This window comes from Dromiciops gliroides, chromosome 1 (assembly GCF_019393635.1).
Source record: "Dromiciops gliroides isolate mDroGli1 chromosome 1, mDroGli1.pri, whole genome shotgun sequence".
Taxonomy (NCBI): domain Eukaryota; kingdom Metazoa; phylum Chordata; class Mammalia; order Microbiotheria; family Microbiotheriidae; genus Dromiciops; species Dromiciops gliroides.
The window spans coordinates 21,390,052-21,417,239 of NC_057861.1; the positions used below are offsets into that span (position 1 = coordinate 21,390,052).

At 43.2% G+C, this 27,188-nt stretch overlaps 1 protein-coding gene across 3 annotated transcripts in view; it reads left to right on the forward strand.

Annotated features, from left to right (window-relative positions):
* The window catches only part of KSR2 (kinase suppressor of ras 2), a 651,354-nt gene that overhangs the window by 99,586 nt on the left and 524,580 nt on the right, over positions 1 to 27,188 (forward strand). For all 3 annotated transcript variants that reach the window (XM_043980701.1, XM_043980709.1, XM_043980704.1), the window contains exons 2-3: positions 8,439 to 8,579; positions 19,503 to 19,653. In XM_043980701.1, the coding sequence (XP_043836636.1) occupies positions 8,439 to 8,579; positions 19,503 to 19,653 (292 nt within the window). The remainder of the gene's footprint in view (positions 1 to 8,438; positions 8,580 to 19,502; positions 19,654 to 27,188) is intronic.

Genomic DNA, 27,188 nt, shown 5'->3' on the forward strand with positions numbered 1-27,188 from the left:
AAACATTTGGTGATTAGCGAGAGTAGATGACCACCCCTTGTGGCTTCTGTTATTGAGTGGATTTTAGGGAGGGAGTGGACAAGCTGGTGAGCCCAGAGGCTGTAGCCCCATTCTGCCTGGACCCAGAGGGCCAGGGTCTATAGACACTGCAAGGAGTCAGAATTGAACTTGATATAAGGAAGCTCTAGCTAACGGGGCTGTCCATGGTGTCCAAGTGAAGTTGGCTGCCTCTCCCAGACTCCCAAATCATCCCCACTGGAGCTTTTCAGATAAAGTCTGGATGGGTATGTTGCAGAGAAGATTTTATTCGGGAACTATTTGGACTCTGGCTCTTAAGGTCTCCTCCACTTTGAAGATGTGTGTGATTCTGGCCCAGCCCTTTTTCGTTGGACTTTTAGTGCCAATTCTCAGGCCCAGAAGAATATAACAGGGATAAGTCATCATACCTACACTGCCTGCTTCCCAGGGTGCTTGTGAGTAAAACATACTAATATGTAGCCTTTATATAGTACTTTAAGGTTTGCACAGTACTTTAGAAAGATTTCATGTTATCCTTACAACAACCTTGGGAGGTGGGTGTTCTTATTATTCCTGTTTTACAGATGAGGAAACTGAGGTAGACAGAGGTTAAGTGACTTGCCCAGGGTCATGCAGCTAGTTAGGGTTTGAGGCTGGATTTGAGTTCAGTTCTTGCTGACTTCAGACCCAGTGCTCTAACCACTGACCACCATTGGTATTAATTGTTACTCTTCCAATAGAATCTAGCCTAACCCATATCTGACTATGATTACTAGCTAGTGTTTATATAACAACATCCAAGGATTGCAAAGTGTTTTACACCTATCTCATTTGATCCTCACAACAACCCAGGAGGTGGGTGCTATTATTAACCCTCCTCTTTTTTATAGGTGGGAGAACAAAGGCTGAGAGGGGCTAAGTGACTTGCCAAGGGTCACACAGCCAGCAAGTGTCCCTTCATGACAAACCTTAATGGGCTATGCTGATGACCTTCTTGTTGTCATCTTCATTATCACCATCTTTGTGACCTAGACCGGGATTTCATTGCCTGGTTGTGGCAACTCCCTCTACCAATTCAAGCTTTGCAATTGGTAGTCCTATAGAATTGACCAGATCCCTGAGAGGCGAATGCCTTGCCTGGGGCCACACACCAGTCTGTGTCAAAGGCGAGACTGAATCCACCCTTTCCTGATGCTGAGGCCGGGTCTCTCTAGTCACTATACCCCACTGCTAATAATGGTTGGTACTTGTTCAAGTCATTCAGTTGTGGCCGACTCACCATAACCTCACGGACCATACTGTCCATGAGGTTTTCTTGGCCACGAGACTGGAGTGGTTTGCCATTTCCTTCTCTCTAGCTCATTTTGCAGGTGAGGCAAACATGGTTAAAGGGACTTGCCCAGGGGCACACAGCCAGTGAATGGATAATGATATATAATCATCAATAGTAATCTATTATTATTACATGGGCACTGAGGGGTTTAAGTAAGTCACCCGGGCACATAGCTTAATATAGTCAGAAGTAGGACTTGAACCCAATTCTCCTATTGACTCAAATACATGCTTATTATTATGGTTGTTATAAGCTTGGTTAGGTCACGAAAGAAAATTTCCCCCACCTTGCGTCAGGGGCTTTAAGAGGGCCTATTTTTAGACCCGTCACACGTACTGCCAGTTACATTTTTTTCTTGATTATGCAGCTAAATTTACTCTCATGTTAATACAAAGTCCAGTAATGAGGAGTGGAAGATGCTGGGGCTTGATGGACTGGAAAATTTTCCACCCACTATGGAAAGGCTCTTCTGCCACCTTGTGGCCAAATGGCCAACTTCAGTTCTGGGTGGCAGAGACCCAGATAAACAGGACTGAGGCGTGTGGTACAATTCTAAGGTCTTTTCTTCGGTCCAGACTTTGCGTCAGGCAAAGAATGGGAGGTCGAGAGTTGTACAACCAGAAAGAGCACTGGCCACAGAGTCCGAGGACTTTGTGTCCAAATCTCGTCCGCTGGTGGTTACAACCTGTGTAACATTGGACAAATCACTTCCTCTCTCTGCGCCTTAGTTTCCTTGTGTGTTAAATAAAGGGATTGGGACCTCCCGGTCTGGCAGTAGGACCATTAGAATCATAAATCTTAGAGTGGCAAGAGATCTCAGAGGCCATTTAGTTCACCTTTAACCCCCAGTTTACCAGAGCAGGAAATCACTGGCCCACAGAGTGAGAATGGACCAAACAAAAATGCAAGATTTGGGGTTAGAAATAGATTTTGACTTCTAATCCAGAACATTATTGTAATACCCTTCATATAGCATCCATGAAATTCAGGCTCAGCAAGTTTCATTTTGAAAATGCTCTTTTGGTGGTTCTTGGTTTCTTCATTTTCCCCTGGAATGGTTTGGATAACTGAAAGAGAATAAAAACAGATTTAAGTGTTTACTATAAGCCAAACACTGTACTAATCTCAGAGGATACAAATCCAAATCAAACCCTTAGGAAGTTTACACTCTAATAGGGCAAGAACACAATTGTAAGGGAGTGGTCACCAGGGAAGTATATTTTGTTTAGAAAGTGACAGGGATAATGATTGGAGCTCAGCTCTGGGGTTAGATTTTGAGATAGAGTGGCATAGTAGGGAAAATTCAGCAAACCAACAGGCAATTCTTTTTTTTTTCTTTTCTTTTCTTTTTTTTTTTTGGTGGGGCAATGAGGGTTAACTGACTTGCCCATGGTCACACAGCTAGTAAGTGTCCAAGTATCTGAGGCGGATTTGAACTCAGGTCCTCCTGAATCCAGGGGCCGGTGCTTTATCCACTGTGCCACCTAGCTGCCCAACAGGCAATTATTAAACACCTAAGTGTGTCAGGATTCCAAAGGCAGTCCAGGGGTAGCCTGCCTTGCAGCCAAGAAACCCTGCTTAGTCCTGACTGACAGTATTAGCCATCTGACCTTGGTTTCTTCTCCTTGGCCTTGGCTTTCTCTCCAGTTAGAGTCCTTTGCTTGACTCCCACCTGCTGTTTAGCTGACCCCACTCTTGCCCTCTGCTGATTGGTCAGAGGCAAGATGCTGAGACAATGCATATGGGTAATCTATACCTTTTGTCCATAGATTCTAGTCCAGGGGGTTCTTATCCTGGGGCCCACAGATGCCTAAGGAGTTCATGGATGGATTTCAGGGGAGTACATCATCTTGGAATGGGAAAAAAGTTTACATCTTTATTTTCACTAACCTTTTACTGAAATTTGGCATTTTCTTCAATTATGAATGTAGGCAATAAATAATATAGGTTTCCCCATACTGCCAAAGGGTTCTATGGCATAAAAAGGTTAGGAACCCTTTATCTACTCCACCCCCTCCACTGTACAAGCCTCTCAGCTCTGCCTTCTGGCTCTCGCCTGATGGCCAATTGCTTAGTCCTCTATTGATTCTAGAATAGTTTATCCTGAATCTCTGACCCTGACCAGGTATTGGTTTCTGATCTTTCCCTATCTCACAGTGATCACCTGCTAGAAAGACAGCTTAGTGTCTTTGCCTGGAAAACACTCTCTTCTCAGCTTGGCCTCCTCAGAGAATCCTGAGCTCCTTTCAAAGCTCAGCTGCAAGGCCACATCCTATAAGAAGCCCAACCTGATCTCCCTGGTTGTCACTGCCCTCCCCTAACCTTAGAAATGATTGATCAATCTACTTGAATAGGCTGAATTTAGTCACCTTCCATTATACAAATTCTGTGACACTTTTGCACGTGTTTAATATTATTTTTAGTGTACTTTACTGTTTCCTTAACAGAATACAAACATGTTAAGGGCAGGGATTATATCCTTTTGGTCTGTATATTTCCTAGCCCCAGCTCAGTTCTTGGCACATACATGCTTGTTGAATGAATGGATGGCTGAATGAATTGGCCATGGGATTGGAGGAGAATATACAATATAGTTCCCCTAAGGCAGTTTTTAGGGTAACTGTGTCCTTTCCTGGGAGAACAGCTGAGTTGGAGGACCAGTACATACCCTGCTTGGGATAATCACTGGGCTCATCTGTGTGTTCTGTGTCCTCATATGAAAAATGTGAGGAAGAATAATAGCTTTGACCGGGATCTCAGATAAAATGGCCATGTAAAAATACACAGATGTTAAAACTGGACATAACAGAAAGACATTCAAACTTTGAGACAGTGTCTGCCCAATCATTTAGAGGCCTGATGGAGACTGGTGTGTGTGTGTGTGTGTGTGTGTGTGTGTGTGTGTGTGTGCACGTGTGTATGTGTGTGTAATTCAATTAAATTAAACCCACATTGATGATGATAATTATATAGTATATAATATATATAATTAAAAAGTATAATTATACTTTTTAGGTGTAATTCATTCCTTGTTTGGTCATTTCAGTTGCGACTCCATTTTCGGTTTTCTTGGCAAAGATACTGGAAACTGAGGCAAACAGGCTGAAGTGACTTGCCTAGGGTCACACAGCTACTAAGTATCTGAGGCTGAATGTGAACTGGTGAAGATAAAGCTTCCTGATCCCAAGCTCAGTCCTCTATGCACAATGGCGCCACCTAGCTGCCAAAGGTGTAATTCAGTGTAACTACAATCGATTTTCTGAGCGCTGACTACGGAAGTTTCCAAGCCGAGGCTGGATAGCCATGTGTCAGCTATGTTATAGTAGGGATCCTTGAGAGATAAGCATCAGAACAGATGGTCACCATAGTCCCTTCCCAGTCCACAGGTCTGTGATTCCGTGATATATACAAGGCAGTATGCTAGGTACTGGGGATGTAGAAACAAAATAGCCTCTGCTCTCAGAGAAGAATTGACAACCAGCAAAGGGGCAAATTGAGGCTTAATATCAGGAAGAGCTTTCTACTAACTGGAGGCAGCTGGGCGGCGCAAGAAGACCTGAGTGCAAATCCTGCCTCATACACTTACTAGTTTTGTGACTGGAAAAGTTACACGATCTTCTAGCTTCTGTTTCTTCATCTATAAAACGGGGATGACAAGAGCTTTGCTATTGTGAGGATGAAATTGGATAACGTATGTTTCTTGAATAGTTATGAATGGTTTAAGAGAAGCCTGGAAAGTGGTCAGCACTCACATGCCTTAGAGATTTGTGTTCAGCCCTATTCCATCTGACATTTTTATCGATGTCTTGAGATAATATATGTCGAATGCTCTGTAAATTTGAAAGCACCATATACATGCAATCTCTTATTTCGGAAGGCATAGATGGTATGCTTATGTAAACTTGACATATGTAAAAGTGCATTGTGAACTTAACGTGCTACATAAATTCTTTTAGAGCTCCCCCAAAGGGGAATGAGCTGCCTTCACCCATTGGTCATGGTGGTGGGTTCTTCTTCATTGAAGGCTTTCAAGCATAGGCTGTGTGCGCGCTTGTTGGGGATGTTGGGGAGGGGATTCTCATTCAGGTAGGGTTGGACCAGATGGCTGCCGAAGGACTTTCTGACTCTAAGATTCAGTGATTCTGAGCTTGCATTCTGTATTAGTGCCAGTGTGCTGTGATGAAAAGAGACTGTCTTTGGAGCCAGATGACCTAGAGCGTTCTAGGAAAATTTAAGGATGGAGAGAGCCCTTCTTATGACAAACATATTTTTTTCCTACAGGGAGGCAAAGAGAGAAGGGCTCTGTATTTCCCCTCTTCTGGAATGGATGACTCCATGATTGAAACAGGCTCTACCTGGATTCCCTCCCCCTCCCCCGGGACAGTCCTGTTTGTTTCCATCATCACCACTGTCTTCTTTCTCCCAGTACCAAAGGGCAAGCTATTGCAAGCCCAGATTCGAGCCCATATTGTGTGATGTTTTCTTGCTTTGTATGGAACCTTGTACTTAGCAACAGTTTATAATTCAGTATGTTGCCCTTGGCACCCTTATTTCCTCCTTGTAAACCAGTGGCAGAGTAATTTATCTGACCGTTTCTCTCCATGGCTTGCTATGCTAATATAACAACAAATCTTTTTTACTGACTTTTATCCAGACTTTGAGTGGGGAATCTGTCCCCCCAACCCCCCCACACACAACCCATGACAGTTAGTTCTAGTACCTTCCCTCTGTTGATTACCTCCAAGTTACCCTATCTAGATCTTGTTTGTAGAGTTGTTGCCTGTGGTCTCCACCATTAAACTGGGGGCTCCTTGAGGGCAGGGTGTGTTTTTTGCCTTTTTTTGTATGTTCAGTGCTTGGCACAGTGCCTGGCACACAGTAGGTACTTAATACATTCTTTTTTTATTTTTGTTTTTGTTTTTTTTTTGTGGGGCAATGAGGGTTAAGTAACTTGCCCAGGGTCACACTGCTAGTAAGTGTCAAGTGTCTGAGGTCGGATTTGAACTCAGGTCCTCCTGAATCCAGGGCCGGTGCTCTATCCACTGTGCCACCTAGCTGTCCCGAATTTAATAAATTCTTATTGACTGAATCTAAGGTCATGGACTAATTGAAGAGAGGTTGGGGATTGCTTATCTTACCAAGGCACCAGATTTATGCTGCTTCTTTTCTTTTTTTTAACATTTATTTATTTTTTGCAGGGTAATGAGGGTTAAGTGACTTGCCCAGAGTCACATAGCTAGTAAGTGTCAAGCGTCTGAAGCTGGATTTGAATTCAGGTCATTCTGAATCCAGGGCCGGTGCTTTATTCATTGCGCCACCTAGCTGCTTCCTATGCTGCTTATTTTCTTCATGTTACTAAAGAACCTTTATTCCCCTTTCCCCCTGTTTGTTTTGCACTGACTGACCCCACTAAGTTGAATCTTGTTCTATCATAAGCCCCTAATCCTAATGATAATGTATTTAATTCATAAGAGTTATTAATAATTAATATTAATTGATAAGCTTATCGCTGTGCCAAGCACTGAGGATACAAAAGTTAAAACAGTCCCTGTCCTCAATGAGCCCCCAGTTTAATGGGGGAGATAATATGCAAACACTATGTACAACAAGCTATAGACAGGATAATCTCGAGATAATCAACCCAGGGAAGGGGTAGAATTAAGAGGGATTGGGAAGGCTTTCTGTAGAAAGGAAGATTTTATCTGGGATTTAAGGAAACCTGGGAAGTCAGGAAATGGGAAGACAAGGATCCAGGATGATTCCCAGGTTGGTCAGGTAAGGATGGGTAGTGATTGGCATTATTGGAGGGAAAACCCATAATTATGACATCACAGGTCCTTTAGGGTGTTGTTTAGGTGTGGCATAAGGTACTAGTCCAAACCTGTTTTTTTTTTCCCCAAATTGCTTTCCAGTCTTCCCAGGAAAGTGCATTGAATAAAGCATTTTTTTGTTTGTTTGTTCATTTCAGTCACGGATGACTGAACTAAATTAGTTATCCTGTTTGGGGTTTTCTTGGCAAAGGGGCTAGTGTGGTTTGCCACTTCCTTTTCTCACTCATTTTACAGATGAGGAAACTGAGGCAAACAGGGTTAAGTGACTTGCTCAGGGTCATCCAGGTAGAAAGTGTCTGAGTCTATATGCAAACTCAGAGATATATCTTCCTGACTGTGGGCCAACTGTCCATCCATTGCACCTCTTAAATGAAGAATAATTTGTGTTTTGGGGTTTATCAAACTCTAGACTATGGTACCCATTTCCTTTCATCTCTTGCTTATCTAGTCTACTTCCCTGATTAGCATTTCTATTTTTATCTAAAGAGGTATTTTTTGTGACAAATTACAATATATAGTGAGTTAGTATCTTATGTAATAGTCACATATAAAGTAACAAGTTGGGTCACTTTTCCAACTAAGTAACTGAGATTATTGTAACCCACTGAGACTTGACAGTATGGGATGGGGTATGGTACCTTGTAAATTCCTAGAATGAGGGACACAGGAGGTGAAGTTTTCCAGGGTAAAGAGGAAACATGAGGGATGTGATAGTGGTATTTTTTGGGGGGTGGGGAGGCAATCGGGGTTAAGTGACTTGCCCAGGGTCACACAACTAGTAAGTGTCAAGTGTCTGAGGTTGGATTTGAACTCAGGTCCTTCTGAGTACTCTATCTACTCCACCACCTAGTTGCCCCATGATAGTAAGTCTTTGATCATTTTCCAAATAATCAAACTATTTGGAAGATGATCATGTAGATAAGTAATTAGAATTCCACAAGAAGGCAGAAGAATTAGGAGTAATGAGGTAATGTAATAGGGAGGCAAACAGGCTTAATTTCAGGAAAACTTCCCAACAACCAGAGATGGCCAAACATTGAATGGGAGGTGGTGAGTTCCCTCTCCTTGAGGTCTTTGAGAAAGGACTGGGCAAAGACTTGTTGCATTTGGGATTCTCATTCAGTTATAGGTGAGAACAGATGACCATCCCTCCTTGTTTGGGAATTCTGGGACTCTAGATAGGATGGTGAGGAAGGAATGGCATCTTCTTCCAGTGACAATTCATCTGAAGGAAGTTATCTCTTCTCTCCCCACAGAGCAAGCTGGTGAAGTACTTCAGCCGCCAGCTATCCTGCAAACGGAAAGTGGCCCTCCAGGAGCGCAATGCCAAGCTCGAAGGCTTCCCCCAGCTCCAGCACTGGTTCCGAATTGTGGATGTGAGAAAGGAAGTCATGGAGGTAAAAGCCTTACCTTCATCCCCCAGCCTGCTGAATACTAACGCCCTGAACAATGTGACATGCTTATCAAATCTGGAGATGATCCAAAGATAGGACACATAGCAAATACATGGAATGACTAAGAATCCCAAAGGACCATGACCAACTAGAACATGGAACCTGGCCAAATAAGAGGAAATAAATAGGGATAGATTGCAAATCTTCATGTCATGGGTTTTCATGTTCAAAGAATTCATCTTTAAGTGGCCACTCTATTGGACCTACCTGGACTGGTCCATGAGTAGTTAGTTATGCAGGGTCAAAAGACTTGGAAAGAAAGCAATCGACTGATAAGCATTTATTTAGTGCCTTCTCTATATTAGGCACTGCGGATACAAAATGCAAAATGAGATAATCCCTGACTTTAAATAAATTACATAGTAAAGAAGACCCCCATTATGTGGGGGAAATTTATGGGACACATAATGAGAAGCAACCGGTGAGTTTCACTTTACATTGCTGGAGGGAATTCCCAAAGAATCATAGAATTGAGAGTTGGAAGAGACCCCAGCGGGCCTTACTTAAAAGCAAGCCCTTATTATAACATGCCCAGCAAGAGGTCATCTGGCTTCTGCTTTAAAACCCTGAGAAAAAGTAAGCCAACACCTTTGGAAGCAGCTCATTTCTCTGGAGGGTGTCTTTCATCCTTGGGAAGGTCTTCCTGATTCTAGCCTAAATTGGCTTCCCTGTGGATTCTCCCCATTGCTCTGGGGCCAGACAGTCAGTACAGGTCCTCTTCCACCTCACAGACCCTTCAAATACTTGAACTCAGAAACCATGTCCTGACTCCTGTCTCCCCCTGTTCCCTCAACCCATCCTTCTATGGCATGGAATTGACCCTTCGACACCCAGATTGCTCTCCTCTGGCCTCTCTCAGCTTGTTAACATCCTCCCTCCAATGTGGCTGTGATCCTGGTCATGCCCTCCTTTGGTCTACAATGCCTTTCACTCATCAAAGGCTTTCGCTTCCATCCTTTCACTTAATGTTCTCAACAGTGAGGGAGGCAGGGAAGGGATCATTGGCCAAATTGGACAGATGAGAAGAGGCTCAGGCAGGAGACTCAGGGGAGAAGCACTTGGAGGTCTCCTGACTTCATGGTCAGCAGGATTTCCTCTACAACGGCAGCAGTGTTATTCTGCTTTTACAACTTGGCTAAATCTGTGGCTCTCTTATAATAGGGTAGCCTACTATCCAAGTATATTAAAATGACCTTTTATTTAGATGTAAATCTCCAGGTGATATGATGGGCATCTAGGTGCCTCAGGGGAGAGAGTGCTGGATGTGTGGTCTGAAAGATATAATTTCGAATCCAGCCTTAGAAACTTTTAAACTGTGTGACCCTGGGCAAGTCACTTCCACCTCTGTCTGACTCAGTTTCCTCATCTGTAAAATGGGGATAATAATAGCCCTTACCTCCCAGGGTTGTTGTGAATACATGATATACACAAAACACTTGGTAAACATTAAAGCATTATCAAAGTGTAGGCCCTTGGTATTGTTGATTTATTCAGGAAAGAGTATTTTCAATAATTGTATTAGATAATTTATCAGAAACAACTGAAAACAATTCAACAACAACAATAACAACAAGGAGTTTCTGGGAAGGCCTCAAAGGTGGGGGAAGCAGGGAGAACCAAGGGGGTGGGGTGGGGCAGCTTACCTGTTTCATCCAATAGTTTACTACTTTAACTAATTAGTTTTACTAACTTGGTGCTAAGTCCAGTGGTTTCTAAACTCTTGAAGAATTACAGCTGTAATCAGCATCTTCTAAATTTCAGTACCCAGAAGCAAAGTCTCAATCACCTCACCCTGGTTACAGATTTGTCCTTCCTTATCCTTGATTTACAGTAAGTTGCACATGGGTAAAGTTGGGTTAAAAAAAGAACCTCATTGACTCATTTTTTTTTTTAGTGAGGCAATTGGGGTTAAGTGACTTGCCCAGGGTCACACAGCTAGTAAGTGTTAAGTGTCTGAGGCTGGATTTGAACTCAGGTACTCCTGACTCCAGGGCCGGTCCTCTATCCACTGTGCCACCTAGCCACCCCTTCACTGTCTCATTTTTATGCTCCTCACAGTACTGAAAAATTAAGATTCATACTTGGTTCACTCAGCTTTAATCTAAGGATGAAAAAAAATCCATGCAAACTCAAAAAAAAATTTGGATCAGGTTTCTTTCAGACGAATGGCAATCCTGCCCTGCCTCTCCCAGAAGAGGCAGTTTGGTCTAGTGGATAGAGTATTTCACTTGGAGTCAGGATAACCTGGGGTCCACTCTTGTCTCTGGCATTTTATTGAATCTCAGAATGTCAGAGTTGGAAGGGACCTTAGTCTGGTTCATTTCTGAATCAGAATTTTCACTACAAAATCCTCATCAATTCATTATCCAACCTTTGTTTGGAGACCTTTCATGACAGGGAGCTCATTCCAATCAGCCCATTTCACTTTGGGCAGCTGTCTTTTTTTTTTTTTTTTTTTTTTTTGGTGAGGCAATTGGAGTCAAGTGACTTGACCAGGGTCACACAGCTAGTAAGTGTCAAGTGTCTGAGGCCAGATTTGAACTCAGGCCCTCCTGACTCCAGGGCTGGTGCTCTATCCACTGTGCCACCTAGCTGCCCCTGGGCAGCTGTCTTTTTAAAGGACATTTTTCTTATGTGGAGTTCAAACCTTTCTCTCTGCAACTTTCATCCAACCAATCTGCTGATCAAAAAGCATTTACTGAGCATTTTCTAATGTGTCAGGCACTGTCCTGGGTGCTGGTGATACTTAGACAAAAATTCAATGGCCCCTGCCTTTGAGGACCTTATTTTTCAAAGGGGAAAGACTACATGTCAAATATATAAGTATATATGAAGTAAATTATAGGAAATAAGCACAGTGTCATTTGGTGAGGGGGCAGAGGTAATTGATGCAGATCAAAAGTTCTAATGGATGAGGTGGCCCCTGAGCAGAGCTTTGAAAGAAACAAGGTATTCTAAGAGGAAGATGGAGGAGAGAGGGCATCCTGGAAGGCCTTCAGGGACAGCTTGTGGAAAGAATTAGTGCTGGGCAGTAGAGTGTCATGAATGAGGAATAGAAAGGAAACTTGTAACCCAGTACAAGTCACTGGACTTCTCAGCATCTCTGGCTACTAAAAGAACCACAGAATTTGACTTGGAAGGGATTTCAATGGCCATTTATGAAAGAAATCCCCAATAAAAAGGGCATCTACGTGGCACAGTGGATGGAGCACTGGCCCTGGATTCAGGAGGACCTGAGTTCAAATCCAGCCTCAGACACTTGACACTTACTAGCTGTGTGACCCTGGGCAAGTCACTTAACCCCCAATTGCCTCACCAAAAAAAAAAAAGAAAGAAAGAAATCCCCAATAAGACATACCCATGAATGGTGGTCAGGCCTCTGCTTTAAGACCTTCAGGAAGAGAGAATGTACCACCTCCAGAGGAAACAGAGAGTTAATTGTTAACAAGTTTTTCCCTGACACTCAGCTTAAATTGGCATCTTTGTCACCCCACTGCTCCTGGTTATGCTCCTAAGGTTCAGAAGAATAAGTAAAACTTCCTTTTCAAATGCTACAATTCTCATGTTCCTCCAAGTCTTCTCTTCTCTAGGCTAAACCTGCCGACTTCCATCCACCACTCCTCATGTGTTACAGACTCAAGGCCCTTTGCTATGCTAGTTGCCCTTCACTGAGCAATCTCCATGCTATCAATATCCTTCTTTTTTTTTTGCAGGGCAATGGGGGTTAAGTGACTTGCCCAGGGTCACACAGCTAGTAAGTGTCAAGTGTCTGAGGCTGGATTTGAACTCAGGTACTCCTGAATCCAGGGTCGGTGCTTTATCCACTGTGCCACCTAGTTGCCCCTATCAATATCCTTCTTAAACCACGGCTCCTACATCTGGTAATAATATACCACATGAGGTCCACCAAGGGCAGAGTACAGAGGGACTAGTGTCTCCCTGTTCCTAGAATCCATGCCTCTCCTCATGCAGCCCAGGATCTCATTAGCTTTTTGTGTCTGCTATATCCCACTGGTGATGCATGTTGAGTTTGCTGTCCACTAACCCCACCCCCCAGCTTATTTTCAGAACAACTGCTGTCTAACTGTGCCTCCCCCATCTTGTTCTTGTGAAGTCGATTTTTTTTTAATATCCAAGTGTAGGACTATATTTATCCCTATCAAAGTTCATCATATTATATTCTACCCAATTCTCTCACTTGTCAAGATTCTTTTAGTTCTTGGCTGTCATCAGATACGTTAGCTCTCCTCTCCAGCTTCAGATCACCTGCGGATTCTTTTCCCATGCTAGTCTATCCTCTACTCTGCTGTTTAAGTGATCTTCCTGAAGCTAAGGTCCAAGCATGTCATTCTCCTACTCAATAAATCCCAGGGGCTCCTGATCACTTCCAGGTTCAGATACAAAACCCTCTGTTTGGCACTGAAATCCCTTCACAGCCTGACCCCTCCCTGCCTTTCCTGTTTTCTTAACATTTCACTCCCCTTCATGTGTTCTGCAGGCCAGGGACACGGGTCTTCTTGCTCTTCCTTCGACAAGACTCTGCATCTCCAGACTCTGGGCATTTACACTTGCTGTCCCCCATGCTTGGGATGTTCTCCTTCTTCTCCACTTCCTTACCTCCTTCAAGTCCCAGCTAAAATCTTACCTCTGTCAATTCCCTTGAATTCTGGTGCTTCCCCTCTGTAGATTATTTTGGTCCTGCCTCCTGACTGGGATGGTTTCCCTTTGTGTCTTCAGATTTTCATTCTTGAAAATGAATCTCCCAACCCTCCTGGGTTGCCTTCCTCTGAAGCATTTTAGTCCATTGGAATCCTACATACCTTTCCTCTTTTTCTCTTTTTCATGATTACTATTGATAACTGTTTCCCTTCATCCTATTCCCTTCCCCATGATATTTACTCTATTATCCATCTTCTTTCATCCTATCCTTCTTCAAAAGGGATTTGATCCTTCTGTCCCCTCCCCCAATCTGCCCTCCCTTCTTTTGCCCCTCTCTCTTTATCCCCTTCCCCTCCTATTGTCCTGCAGGGTTATAGAGATTACTCCTCCCAATTGAGTGTGTATGTTATTCCCTCCTTGAGCCAATTCTGAGGAGACTGAGGTCTTTGAGCCAATTCTGCCGACATACCTTTCCTCCGAATTCCTTGAAATCTAAGAGAGAAGAGGAAGTGAAGAGGTGAGGTGACTTGTCCAGGGTCACCAACCTAGTAAGTGTCTGAGGCTGGATTTGAATGCAGGTCTTTTTTGTGTGACACAATTGGGATTAAGTGACTTGCCCAGGGTCACACAGCTAGTAAGTGTCAAGTGTCTGAGGTCAGATTTGAACTCAGGTCCTCCTGAATCCAGGGCTGGTGCTCTATCCACTGTGCCACCTAGCTGCCCCCACCACCTAGCTGCCCCTGCAGGTCTTTTTTACTCCAGGTGAAGTACTCTGTGCAGTGTGTCACCTAGATCCTTCTGCCACTTGTAAATCTCTTCTCCACAGTGCTATGTGGTTCAGAGCATGTCCACCTATGCCACTGTCTTTCCCAGAACTATCCTTTTTTTTTGGTGGGACAATGAAGGTTAAGTGATTTGCCCAGGGTCACACAGCTAGTAAGTGTCAAGTGTCTGAGGCCGAATTTGAAGTCAGGTCCTCCTGAATCCAGAGCTGGTGCTTTATCCACTGTGCCACCGAGCGGCCCCCTTGGACTCTCCATTCTTTACCCTTTTCCTGGAACTCTGGGATCAGATACTCTTCTGTTAGGGTCTGTGAGCTAAAGCACACATCGTTCCTGTGTACCTTGGGCCATTTATGACATTATCAAGGGGAGAAGGGAACACTCGTGTCCCTCCCTTCAGGACTCATTTTAACTCCTACTGTGAGGCCAGAATATGAGAAGCAGGATGAAATGGATGGAAAGAAGGCCAGCAGATTTGTTGGCTCCCCCTTTTAGGGCCAGACGCAGGGCTAACTCCTTCTAGGAAAGTCTGTTCTATGACACTGGAGACCAATCAAAATGGCCAACATCACTGAAACCTGTTCTATGGGAGATGCCATGGGCTGTGACCATGCCCTCTATAGAAAAACACAACCACAACCCAGACAAAGGCTCACCTTCCTGTGAGCCCCTTCAATAGAAGGGGCCAGTATAGTACATTAGAAAAGGTGATGGTGGGCGGCTAGATAGTACAGTGGATAGAGCACTGGCCCTGGAGTCAGGAGTACCTGAGTTCAAATTCGGCCTCAGACACTTGACACTTACTAGCTGTGTGACCCCGGGCAAGTCAATTAACCCCAATTGCCTCACTAAAAAAAAAAAAAAAGGTGATGGAGGGGGCAGCTCCATCACTTAATACTTAACACTTACTAGCTGTGTGACCCTGGGCAAGTCAATTAGCCTCAATTGCCTCACAAAAAAAAAAAAAAAAAAGAAAAGAAAAGTTGATGGATTTGTAGTCAGAGCACCTGGATTGAAATCCCACCTTTGTCACACTTAGTCTCTGTGTAACCTTCAGGAAGTTGTTTCATCCCACTTGTCAAGTAGGGGTTAGACCAGATGGCTTCTAAAGTCTCTTCTGCTCTAACTAGCTGTGTGACACTGGGTAAGTCACTTAACTTCTGTTTGCTTCAGTTTCCTCATCTGTCAATTAGGGATAATAATATCCCCAGATCTACCCCCTCCCCCCCAGGATGTTGTGAGGCTCAAATGAAAAAAAAATTGTAAAGTGCTTAACACAGTGCCTGGCACATGGTAAATGATATAAATGTGGCATTCATTATATATTACATATTTTATTAATTATATAATTTGGTATTATATTATAAATGATGTAAACAGGCATTTATTAAGCACTTGCTACATACCAGATATTGTGCTAGGTCTGGGGTTAGAAATACAGTCCCTGCCTCTGGAGTGCTTATATTGCCTTGGAAGATCTTATGGTCTGTGGGTCCCATTTAAATTTTGTATCTCCCTCTGTAACAGAGACAGTGGTCGCTGAGAAGAATAGGAATAGCTATTGCTCTCTTGGACCGTACTTAGTGGTTTGTATAGAATAAATGCTTATGGCTTTCTTAGTGAACCAGGATGATGGAATCCTGCGGCATCATGATGTACTTCTTGTATTTGGTCACAAGAGGGCAGAGCATTGCTATAGAATAGACGTGGAAAAAAAGGCTTTCTTTATTAAGGGCAAATTTCTGCTCTGTATGGAGAGACCCAGATCTCTGCCTGATGGGTTGGCAATGCTGCCTTGACAGTCCAGGGTGGGACAGGCTCCTTGCTTATGATGGAAGTGACTTCATTTCTTGGGGCCTCAGTTTATTCATCTATTAATTGAGAGTGTTGGTCCCTGTGCTCAACTTCTAGCTCTAAGGTTTTGATTCCAAAGCAGGCCAAGTGAATCCTCAAGAGGTCTGGCCCATACCTAGTTTCTAGGAGGTGTTTAAGCTGCTATGATTGCCCCCACCCCACCAGAAAATTCAGCCTAATTAGGAGATCGTTATATAGGATACAGCGCTAGAAGGGACCTAGGGGATTATGTAGCCCCACCTCCTCGATTTAAAGAAGGAGGAAACTGAGGTTCGGGGAGGGGGAAGATCTTGCCTAAAGCTGGGGAGACCACCAGATTTGAATTTGAATTTTTTTGTTGATATCTTTTGTTTTTACATCACCTTCATTACCGAAGATATCCCTCCTCCCCACTCCTATCCAGTTATTCTTTGTTTAAAAAAAAAAAAAGAGAAAAAGGACAGTACAACAAGACTAACCAATATATCAACCAAATCCGATGGTATATGCGATATTTCTTATCCTTCATCCCCAACCAACCCCTGCAAACAAAAGAGGGAGGGATCATTCAATTTCAAGTTGGAGGCTCAGATTAGAATCCTACTGAGCTCTGTCACTTGGTAGCAGAGTGACCTTGTACAAGTCACTTCTCTCCTCTTGGCCTTAGTCTTCTCTTCTATAAAAGGAGGTTAGAGTAAATGATCTCTAAGGTTCCTTCCCATTCATCTTTTCTTTTCTTTTTTTTTTTTTTGGGTGGGGCAATGAGAGTTAAGTGACTTGTCCAGGGTCACACAGCTAGTAAGTATTAAGTGTCTGAGATCGGATTCGAACTCAGGTCTTCCTGAATCTAGGGTTAGTGTTTTATCTACTGTGCCACTTAGCTGCCCCCCTTTCCATTCATTTTAATTCACCAAAAGCACATGAAGCATCTATTATATGTTACCTGAACTAGCTTGCTCATGTTTCCCCATCTACAGTGTTTCACCTTTTTTGTCCATGCCTTTCCATTCCAGGAATTTATACCCTTCACATCTTTGCCAAATAACCACCAAAGAAGAGAGAAGGGCAAAAAACACTGAGGGAGCAGCGAATGCATCAGTCCTTTTATATTTGAACTCAGTTCTAGCTCTATCTTCAGTCCTTCTATCATTTTTTTTTTTTTTTTTTTTTTGCAGAGCAATGAGGGTTAAGTGACTTGCCCAGGGTCACACAGCTAGTAAGTGGCAAGTGTCTGAGGCTGGATTTGAACTCAGGTCCTTCTGAATCTAGGGCCAGTGCTTTATCCACTGCACCACCTAGCTGCCCCCTACAGTTTAATTCTTAATAAGTGTTTGTTAAGCCAATGAATTCGAGGGGCACCAAGGCAAAAAGAATCTGCCTCTTCCCTCAAGGACATTACATTCTTTAGGAGGGAAACAACCCCTACAGGAATAATTACATTAAAAATATATACAAATTAATGGATAACTTCCAGAAAGGATTAAACACTCATTTCTGGTAAATCAGGAAAGGAGATATGGAGGAGGTGACATGTGACCTATATCATGAAGGAAGCTAAAGAATCTGAGAGATAGAGGTGAGGAAGGAATGCATTCCAGGCATAAAAGATTGTCAGAATACAGAAATGGAAGGTGAAAGTTCTGTATTGGGGCAGCTAGGTGGCGCAGTGGATAAAGCACCAGCCTTGGATTCAGGAGGACTTGAGTTCAAAGTTGGCCTCAGACACTTGACACTTACTAGCTGTGAGACCTTGGGCAAGTCACTTAACTCTCATCACCCTGCAAAAACCAAAACAAACAAACAAACAAAAAGAAAAGAAAAGAGTCCTGAACCTGGACTCAGGATACCTGAGCTCAAATCCTGGCACTTGGTGATTTTGTGACCCTGGACAAGTCACTTAACCTCTTTAGGGCTCAGTTTTTCTCATCTGAAAAATTAGGGAGTTAGATTCAGTGACCTTTGAAGTCTCCTCTAAATCTGTGCATCTATGGTACTGTGTCTTCTCTTACTTAGAGGTATGGGGACTTCTGTCTCTTATGAGTTATTTGCTAGTCCTGTTTTCTGTGCTTCCCATGTCCAGATCTCTTTCTCACCTTATCATATAGATTATAGGATCATAGATTTAAGGGGGACCATAGAGGTCATTAGTTCAACCACCCGATTTTACAAAAGAGGAAACTGAGGCTGACGGACATTAAGTGACTTGTTCAAGTTCATGAGAGTAGTATGGGGGCAGAGCTGGTATTCAAACCCAAGCTCTTTGTCTCTGAAGCAAATCCTCTTTCAACTGCACGACACTGCTACCATCCAGGTGTAGCAAGCACAAGCTTTGGAGCTGCTCTCCCACCCTCCACTTGTAGTGGCAGGTCAGATCCCGAGAGGGCAGTAGACACATCTTACCTTAGGATTCTAGGGGTAGCTCTAAGGGGGTGGTTTTCTCTTGCTGTAGCTCATGAATTACTTAAAGCAGGGTGGAGTGATTTTATTGATTGGTGCAATCTGTCCATCACCTTTACACATAGATTGACCATTTAATCACCAAGTACTTATTAAATGCTTGCTGTATGCCAGACACTGTGCTAAAGTGGGGAGGATTCAAAGAAAGGCAAAAACCCAATCTCTGCCCTTAGGGTACTTTTTACAGAATTCAGTAGATTCAGTGATAATAATAATACCTACCTCAGACAGGTGTTGTTAGAATCAAATGAGATAACATGTATAAAGTGCTTTGCAAATTTTATAGTGCTGAATAAATACAAGCTAGTAGTAGTAGTAGTAGTAGTAGTAGATGGAAGGTAGCCTAAGAATGAATGAATATTGGGGCACCTAGGTGGCACAGTGGAAAAGGCACTGGTCCTGGATTCAGGAGGACCTGAGTTCAAATCCAACCTCAGGCATTTGACACTTACTAGCTGTGTGAACCTGGGCAAGTCACTTAACCCTCATTGCCCTGCAAAAAAAAAAAAAAGAATGAATGAATATTGATCAATAACCCTCTTTGTACTAAGCCTTGTACCAGCCCCTTGGGTGATCCAAGAATTGAAATGCAACCAGGTCATGGTGACTGGGGCTTTCCCCCAGAGCTCTGATTTTAGAGGGCATTTGCAATCCTTCAAAGTTTAGAAATAAAAACTAGCTCATATTTAGCAAGAATAGTTTAACATCTTAAGTTATCAAGTGGACTTCCTCTTATCTCCAGGGGCAAGACCCCAGGTCAATTTCTCCCTGGCCCTAACTTGCTTCCACTTGCCCAGCAATAATAATTCTGGCTTGTCCTGGATGTGGTTTCTTTCTTTTCTTTTCTTTTTTTTTTTAAGTGAGGCAATTGGGGTTAAGTGACTTGCCCAGGGTCACACAGTTAGTAAGTGTTAAGTGTCTGAGGTCGGATTTGAACTCAGGTGCTCCTGACTCCAGGGCCGGTGTTTTATCCACTGTGCCACCTAGCCGCCCCCTGGATGTGGTTTCTAATGCTTGTCTTCCCTGAGTGCAACCATTCTTAGTTATAGCTCTTTATAAGAGAAGGATAAGAAAGGATTACTGTTTTCTACAAATTTATGGTCTAGTTCATCTGTGTCCTCTCTTTGCTCCCAAGGAAATCACCCCCGGCCAGTTGAGCCTAGAACAGCTTCTGGAGATGACTGATGAACAGGTGTGTGAAACGGTGGAGAAATATGGAGCCAACCCAGAGGAGTGTGCCCGTCTCAATGCCTCCCTCTCCTGCCTCCGGAACGTTCACATGGCAGGTGAGCCAAGGCCCTGAAGTAGTTCCTTTATTCCCTACCTCTAAGGACAGAGGCCATGGTAGGTTTTTTTCTAGCAGGTCTGTTGTGTCTTTAAATCCCGAGGTGAGAATAAGCACATACAGGGTAGGAGCAGAAGGAAAGGAGCAATTGGATTGGTAGTAGAAACAAAACAACAACAACAACAAGGTGTTCGTTGTCAGAGTGGTATTCTGGGGTGGTGCTTGTTGAAGTCTATAGTATTTCCATTCCATCTGGGTCTCTAAGGTCCATGTGTACTATTGCTGGCAGTCTAAGAGGAGGAGATCTCAGTAAAAGTCACATATTTATCAGAGGTTTCAATGAAGGAATAGATGGAATGCTTGCCGATGACACAAAGTTTGGAGGGATTGCTACCCTCCTGGATGGCAGGATTCAAAAAGTTCAGTGCTCTGAATCGAACGAAATGAAACCAAATAGGGATAAATGTAAATTCTTACACTTGGATTCAAGTCATCAATGTCACAAATACAAGATGGGAAAGAAAGAGTTAGACAGCAATGTATCTGAAAAAAGATGGTTTGTGAACTCAGGATAAGTCAATGGTATAATATCGCCCTCAAGAAAGCTAATGGGGTCTCCTGCTTCATTTAGAGAGGAAAAGTGTCCAGAAGTGATGGTCCTTTTGTGTGCAGCTCTGGTGAGAGATGGTTGGAATATTACGATGGGGTTGGGGCACTACACTTTAGGATCACTAATGAAGCTGGAGAGCACCAGAGTACAACTAGAATGGTGAAGGGTCTTGAATCCAAGTCATGGGAGGATCTGAAGATGTTTGGCCTGGAGAAGAGAAGGCTTTGAGCTGTCCCCAAATACTTAAAAGGCTGTCATATGGAAGAGAGACTAGGCTTATTTTTGTTTAGTGCCATAAGGCATGAGATACTGGGTGGATTTAGGCTGGAAATCAGGGAAAATTGCTTAACAATGAGAGTTTTCCCAAAATGAAATGGGCTGCCTCAGGAGGTGGCAGCTTCCCATCCATGGAGGTCTTTAAGAAGAGTCTGGATTGGGGGCAGCTAGGTGGTTCAGTGGATAAAGCACTCAGGAGTACCTGAGTTCAAATCCGGCCTCAGACACTTGACACTTACTAGCTGTGTGACCCTGGACAAGTCACTTAACCCCCATTGCCCCGAAAAAAAAATAACATCAAGAAGAGTCTGGATTGCTTCTTGGGTCCCTTTTAACTCTGAGATTCTATTATTTCCTCTATTCAAGGGGAGAGAGAATTGTCTGGATTTCCCCTTCAGGTTGTCTTAGTGATACAAGGTGTACTACTCTTCTGGGGTTGTTACATATACCATCTTAGGGTTGAAGTGAGAGGAGAAAGAAAGGAATCATCTCCAGGGGAAGAAAAAGGAAAGCCTGAAAGCATTTATATAGTGCTTAGGATGTGCCAGGCATTGTATAAAGCACTTCCATTAATTAATTAATCAATCAATTAATTCATTAATTAATTTATCCTTCTATTTATTTATCTGTTCATTCATTCATTCACTTATTCATTTATTCATTAATTTCTTTCTTTCTTTCTATTTTATTTTTTTATAAAGTACTTTTTGGCGATAACAAATATTATCTCTTTTGATCTTCACCACAACCTTGGGAGGGGGAGATTTAGAACTATTATTCCCATTTTACAATTAAGGAAACTGAGGCCAACAGAGGTTAAGTGACTTGGTGAGGGTCACTCAGCTAGTAAATATCTGAGGCTAAATTTCAAAACTTCTTGGTACACAGAGGATCAGAGCTATATTGTAATTTTTGTCCCACCCAGATCTTCTGTGCTGTCCTGGAATCATCCAGAAAGAGGCCAAACATACCTGCCCCCCCCTTTCTGGCTCCTTGCCCTCTGGGATCTAGGGCAGCCCCTGCATGACTCTCAAGAATAAGGCCACACTGTAATCAATGTCTGGTAGGACATGGCCTCATGTTTAAGCATGTGCTCCAGATACCCACAATGGGGTCTGGGAACTTAGAAAAAAATTTTTTTTAATAATAACTGTATTTCAGTACGGTTAATTTCTTTAATGATCTTATTTTATGCATTTAAAAACATGATTATGAAAAGGCTCACACAGACCACTAGATTGCCATAGAGTCTCTGACAGAAAAGAGGTGCAGACCCCTTACTCTCATCTCATCTTGGGGCTCTAGGTCAAGTTGTGGGAGGGGCCTGGGTTCTGTCTTGTTTCTCAGAACCAGTAATTAGAGGAATAGTAAGAGCTGATAGTTTTATTCAGTTTCATTTAGCAAGCACTTACTCAGAGCCTGATGTGTTCTAGGTGCAAAGACCTCAGGGGTCAGCGAGTCTAATGACCTCATTTGAAAATGAGGAAACTGAGGCCCATAGAGATGAGGTGATCTGCCCAGACACTCAATAGCTGTGTGACCCCGGGCAAGTCACTTCACCCTGTTTGCCTTAGTTTCCTCATTTGTACAATGAACTGGAAAAGGAAATAGCAAACCACTCTAGTATCTCTGCCAAGAAAACCCCAAATGAGGTTATAAAGGGTCAGACAAAGCTGAAAGAACTGAACAGCATCTTCTGGGCTGCTTTGCCTCTCCTTAGGCAGGCAGGGGGTCCCCTGCTTTGGAGGCTCACCCTACTAGTCCCAGCCTTGTTGTGGACACCTAACTGGCTTGGCCCACTGCAGCTCAGAACTCCTGAGCTCAGGTGATCAAACAGCTTCAGCAGCATAACAACTTCTGTCACTCATACTGCCTAAACTTTGCTGCTCAAAACAGTTTCAGGACATTATTCATTTTATAATGGTAAGTAATATTACAATAGGCAGCATGGTGGAATTAATAGAAAGCTGGTCTTAAAACCAGTAAGTTCTGGGTTCAAGTCTCACTTTGACTGTATACTTGACCCTTGTCAAATCATTTTATCTTTTAGTCCTCTAGGTAACTCTCTAAGACTGTAAGTTTCAGATCAGGTCTTTTTCTGCATTGGTCTAGTGCCTGGCACATAGTAGGTACTTAATGAATGTTTATTGATTATTGATTGATTAGTAGAGCTAGTTTCCTTTCTGGGATGAGTTCACAGTCTCTTCCAAGGAATTCACAGTCTTTCCCAGTAAGACCAATGACAGCTGACTTGTACAAAGAATCTTTTAAGTTTGCTAAGTTCTTAGAGACATGATCCTATTTGAGCTTTACAACAAGCTCCTTGTGGGAGCTCAGTCAAGCTTCTTCACTGTCTTTTGCCTTTCTTTGTGTCTTTAGAACTTAGCACAGTGACTGGCACATAGTAGGTGCTTAATAAGTGTTCTTAACCGACAACTCTGTCAGCAGGTCCTCTGTGTACCTACTTTACAGATGAAGAAACTGAGGTTTGGAGAAATTGAGTGACTTAGCCATGTTGAAACATCTAGTGTCAGAGGCAGGATGAGAACCCAGTTCTGAACCCGAAGCCATTGTGTTCTCTCCATCACACCCCACTGCCTCTCAGTCATTCCTTCCTTCCTTCATCAAACAGATATTAAATCTCTGCTGTGTATGGAACACTGGGCTAGGCACCTCATTATACTTTCCATCTCTTAATCTACAAAATAATTAAGATTAATCTACTAATTTAAATAATAGATGATAATTAGAGCTAATAAACGAATTTAAATAGTAAATTAGTTTTGAGAAGAAGGGCACTAGCAGCTGGAGGGGGGGGGATAGAGAAAGCCTTGAAGACATGGAGAAGGTAGCACTTCTGTCAAATTCTGAAGGAAAGTAGGGATTCTGAGAGGCAGAGGGAAGAGGGAGAGGATTCTAAATATAGGAGACAGTGAGGGCAAAGGCGTGGAGATGAGAGATGAAGTATTGTATACATAGAACAGCAAGAGGTAGTTATGACTGGATTGTAGTGTGTAATGTGTAAGAAAGCAGGAAAGGTGGGTTGGGGCTAGTTAGTGAGACACTCTCCTCCTCCTCCTCCTCCTCCTCCTCCTCCTCCTCCTTCTCCTTCTTCTCCTTCTCTTTCATTATCATCATCATCAAAATTTGTAGAGTGTTTTAAGGATTTGCAAAGTATGTTACATGTGTCAGTTCATTTGATCTTTTTTTTCAGGGCAATGAGGGTTAAGTGACTTGCCCAGGGTCACACAGCTAGTACATGTCAAGTGTCTGAGGTCAGATTTGAACTCAGGTCCTCCTGAATCCAGGGCCAGTGCTTTATCCACTGCACCACCTAGCTGCCCCAGTTCATTTGATCCTGAAGGCAATCGGGAACCACTGGAATTTATGGAGTAGGGGGATGCACTTTAATATGCTTTATATTATCTTTCAGATTTCATCTATTCTAAATGTCCTTTTACACAGCTGCTGAAATGATTTTCATGAAGCGTATCCATGTCATCCCCTACTCAATAAAGTCATTCAATATTGGTAATTCTTCCAGGTTTCTTCTATTCTTCTACATAGAGCAGAAATCTAGAACTTTTAGGGACTTTAGAAATCATCTTGTTTCTAGAGGTGACCAGGTAGCACAATGCATAGAGCACTGGACCTGGAGTCAGGAAGACCTGAGTTCAAATTCAGCTTTAGATGCTTATTCGCTATGTGACCCTTGGAAAGTTACTAAGACTCTGTCTCAGTTTCCTTATATTTAAAATAGGGACATTAAAACACTTATGTGCCTCTCCTCCCAGGGTGGTTGTGAGGATATTTATAAAGCACTTTGCAAACCTCAAAGAACTATATAAATATTATTATTGTCCAGTATCTTTCTTTTACAGATAAGGAAACTGAAGGGGCAGCTAGGTGGCACAGTGGATAGAGCACCGGACCTGGAGTCAGGAGTACCTGAGTTCAAATCCGGCCTCAGACACTTAACACTTACTAGCTTTGTGACCCTGGGCAAGTCACTTAACCCTCATTGCTCTGCAAAAAAGAAAAAAAAAGAAAGGTGGCAGAGGTGGGATTTGAGCTCAGCTCTTTTGATTCCAAATTCCAAAGTCTTTCCAGTATACCACACTGCTCATTTCTGAGACACAAATGTAGAGAGGTTTTTTTTTTTTAAACCATTCAGCATCATTTCTTTCAGGGCTTACTGGTAGAGGGTGAGTGAGACTTTTTGGGTGTATATGTTTGAGAGGACCAAGGCATAGTGAGTGGATAAAGCACTGACCTGGGAGTCAGGAGCACATGGCTTTTAATCCCACCTCAGACACTTACCAGCTGTGACCCCATGAGCAAATCACTTCAGCTCTTGGGGACTCAAGTTTCCTCATCTGTAGAATGAAGAGGTTGGATTAGATGGTCTCTGAGCCTCCTTCTAGCATTGCGTCTATCTAGAATCCACAAGCTGAGATGACCCTGAAATGTCTGCAGATCCACATGTGGGTACCAGGTCAGATGGCTCCCATCCTTGCCTCAATTGTTAGAATCGACCTGCCTTAGAAACCAACATGGAGACAAAACAAACTTCAAAAATATAACATCTGTTTCTTGGGTAACTTTGCTCCTCTTTGAATTGATTTGTCATAATTTTGCATATTGTTTCACCCAATTAAACCATGATTTCCTTGAAAGAAGTGACTGCCTCACCTTTTCTGTTTTTATACTTAGTGTTTAGCACAGTTCTTGGCACACAGTAAGAGCTTAATAAATTCTTTTTAATTCCTTCCTTCCTTCCTCCCTCCCTCCCTCCCTCCCTTCCCTCCTTCCTTCCTTCCTTCCTCCCTCCCTTCCTTCCTTCCTTCCTTCCTTCCTTCCTTCCTTCCTTCCTTCCTTCCTTCCTTCCTTCCTTCCTTCCTTCCTTCCTTCCTTCCTTCCTTCCTTCCTTCCTCCCTCCCTCCCTCCCTCCCTTCTTTCCTTCCTTCCTTCCTTCCTTCCCTCCCTCCCCCCTCCCTTCCTCCCTCCTTTCTTCCCATCCTCCCATCCTCCCATCCTTCCCTCCTTCCCTCCCTTCTCCCTCCCTCCCTCCCTCCCTCCCTTCCTTCCTCATGCTTCCAAGAGTTCATTGGCAGGAGGTAAGTCCCCTTGAGGACAGAGAGATATCATATCTTTAAAAAAAACTATGTCTTATGCTTATGCATCCTCCTAGGATTGAGGACAAACAACAAAGCTCATAGTCATTGTTTAACACACACTTCAAAAATCCTTGCCTTTAACAAAAATCCTTGGTATATTGGCCCCACTAATAGGCTAAAGACCCATCTCCTTCTGGGATAAAGTCTTCCTGAGTTGCTCTGGCAGAAAAAGAAATCACCACTATCCCTACCTACATCTGTGAATTTTGCTAGACTGGTCCTGGGATGTCTAGTCCAGCTAATCCCCAGGTCACAGCTTGAAAGACATGAAGGGGCAGCTCAGGTGGTGAATGAGATAGAACATTGAACTTGGGGTCATAAAGACCTAAGAATAAATGGTGGCCCAGATCCTTCTTAGCTGTGTGGAAGTCACAGGCAAGTCACTTCACTTCCTTGATACTTAATTTGCTCATCTGTAAAATGGGGATCATAATAGCATCTGCCTCCCAGGGTTGTTGTGAGGATCAAACAAGATAAGACACGTAAAATGTTTTGTGAACCTTGAGGTGCTATTTGAATGTTGGCGACTATTCCCCTATCCCAGCATCTCTGATGATTCATGTGTTTCTGGGAGTGCTTGATTAAGGTCTATCCTCTCCGCCCCCCCCCAATTTGGGTAATAGACGTAGTGGGACCTTAGAGTCCATCAATCCAACCTTAGACATAAGGAAATAGGTTAGGAAGTGATTTGCCCAGAAATATATTTAGTAAGTGCCTGAGGAAGAGTTCAGAGCTCGTCTTCAATACTACTCTCTCATGGATTTGTCAGTCAGGCACTTCACTGATACCACTGTATATTATTTATATTTTTAATCCATTTCTACCTTTTGAAAACCCCCCACAACACTTTTTACCCCTACCCCTCTTTCTGCTAATGTGTCCTTCCGGAGCTGGTTGGCTTTGGAGGGATTTGCTATTGGAAGGATACCTGGGAACAGCCACTCCCCAGGTCACAGGTTCCTCCTTATCTGGGATGTCTTGCCTCACAAGGGTGCTCCAAGCCACAGATTTATCATTCCAGTGCCCAAGAAGCTTTCAAAATGAAATGATAGGAATGACAAGTCTCTTCCCTTTCCTTTTGCTGATGTGTCTTGCTGATGCTAAAGGGAGAAGAAAAGATCAGAGTCTCAAATCCCTCTACCAAAAAAGAATGTGACTCATAGCAGACATCCTTCTCCCTTCCCCAGCTCAAATCAATTACAAGGGATGGTGTGAAATGCTTTCTTTTCCCCTCTGTCCATCAGAAGCATCTTCTGGGACCTTATGCTGAAATCCCAGCATATCCCCAGCAGAGGGAAGTCTTGAAACATTCTAGAAACTGCATGAGAAGAGAAAATCCAACCTGCAAAGTACCTGGAAGCTCCCAGCCTCCCTACCAAAGACTCAAACTGCATGAGATGCATTGGGGAATCTCCAAACCCAGAGGTCCTAAAACCTTCTAGGAGGGAAATTTCCACCTTGGTCCATTTGACT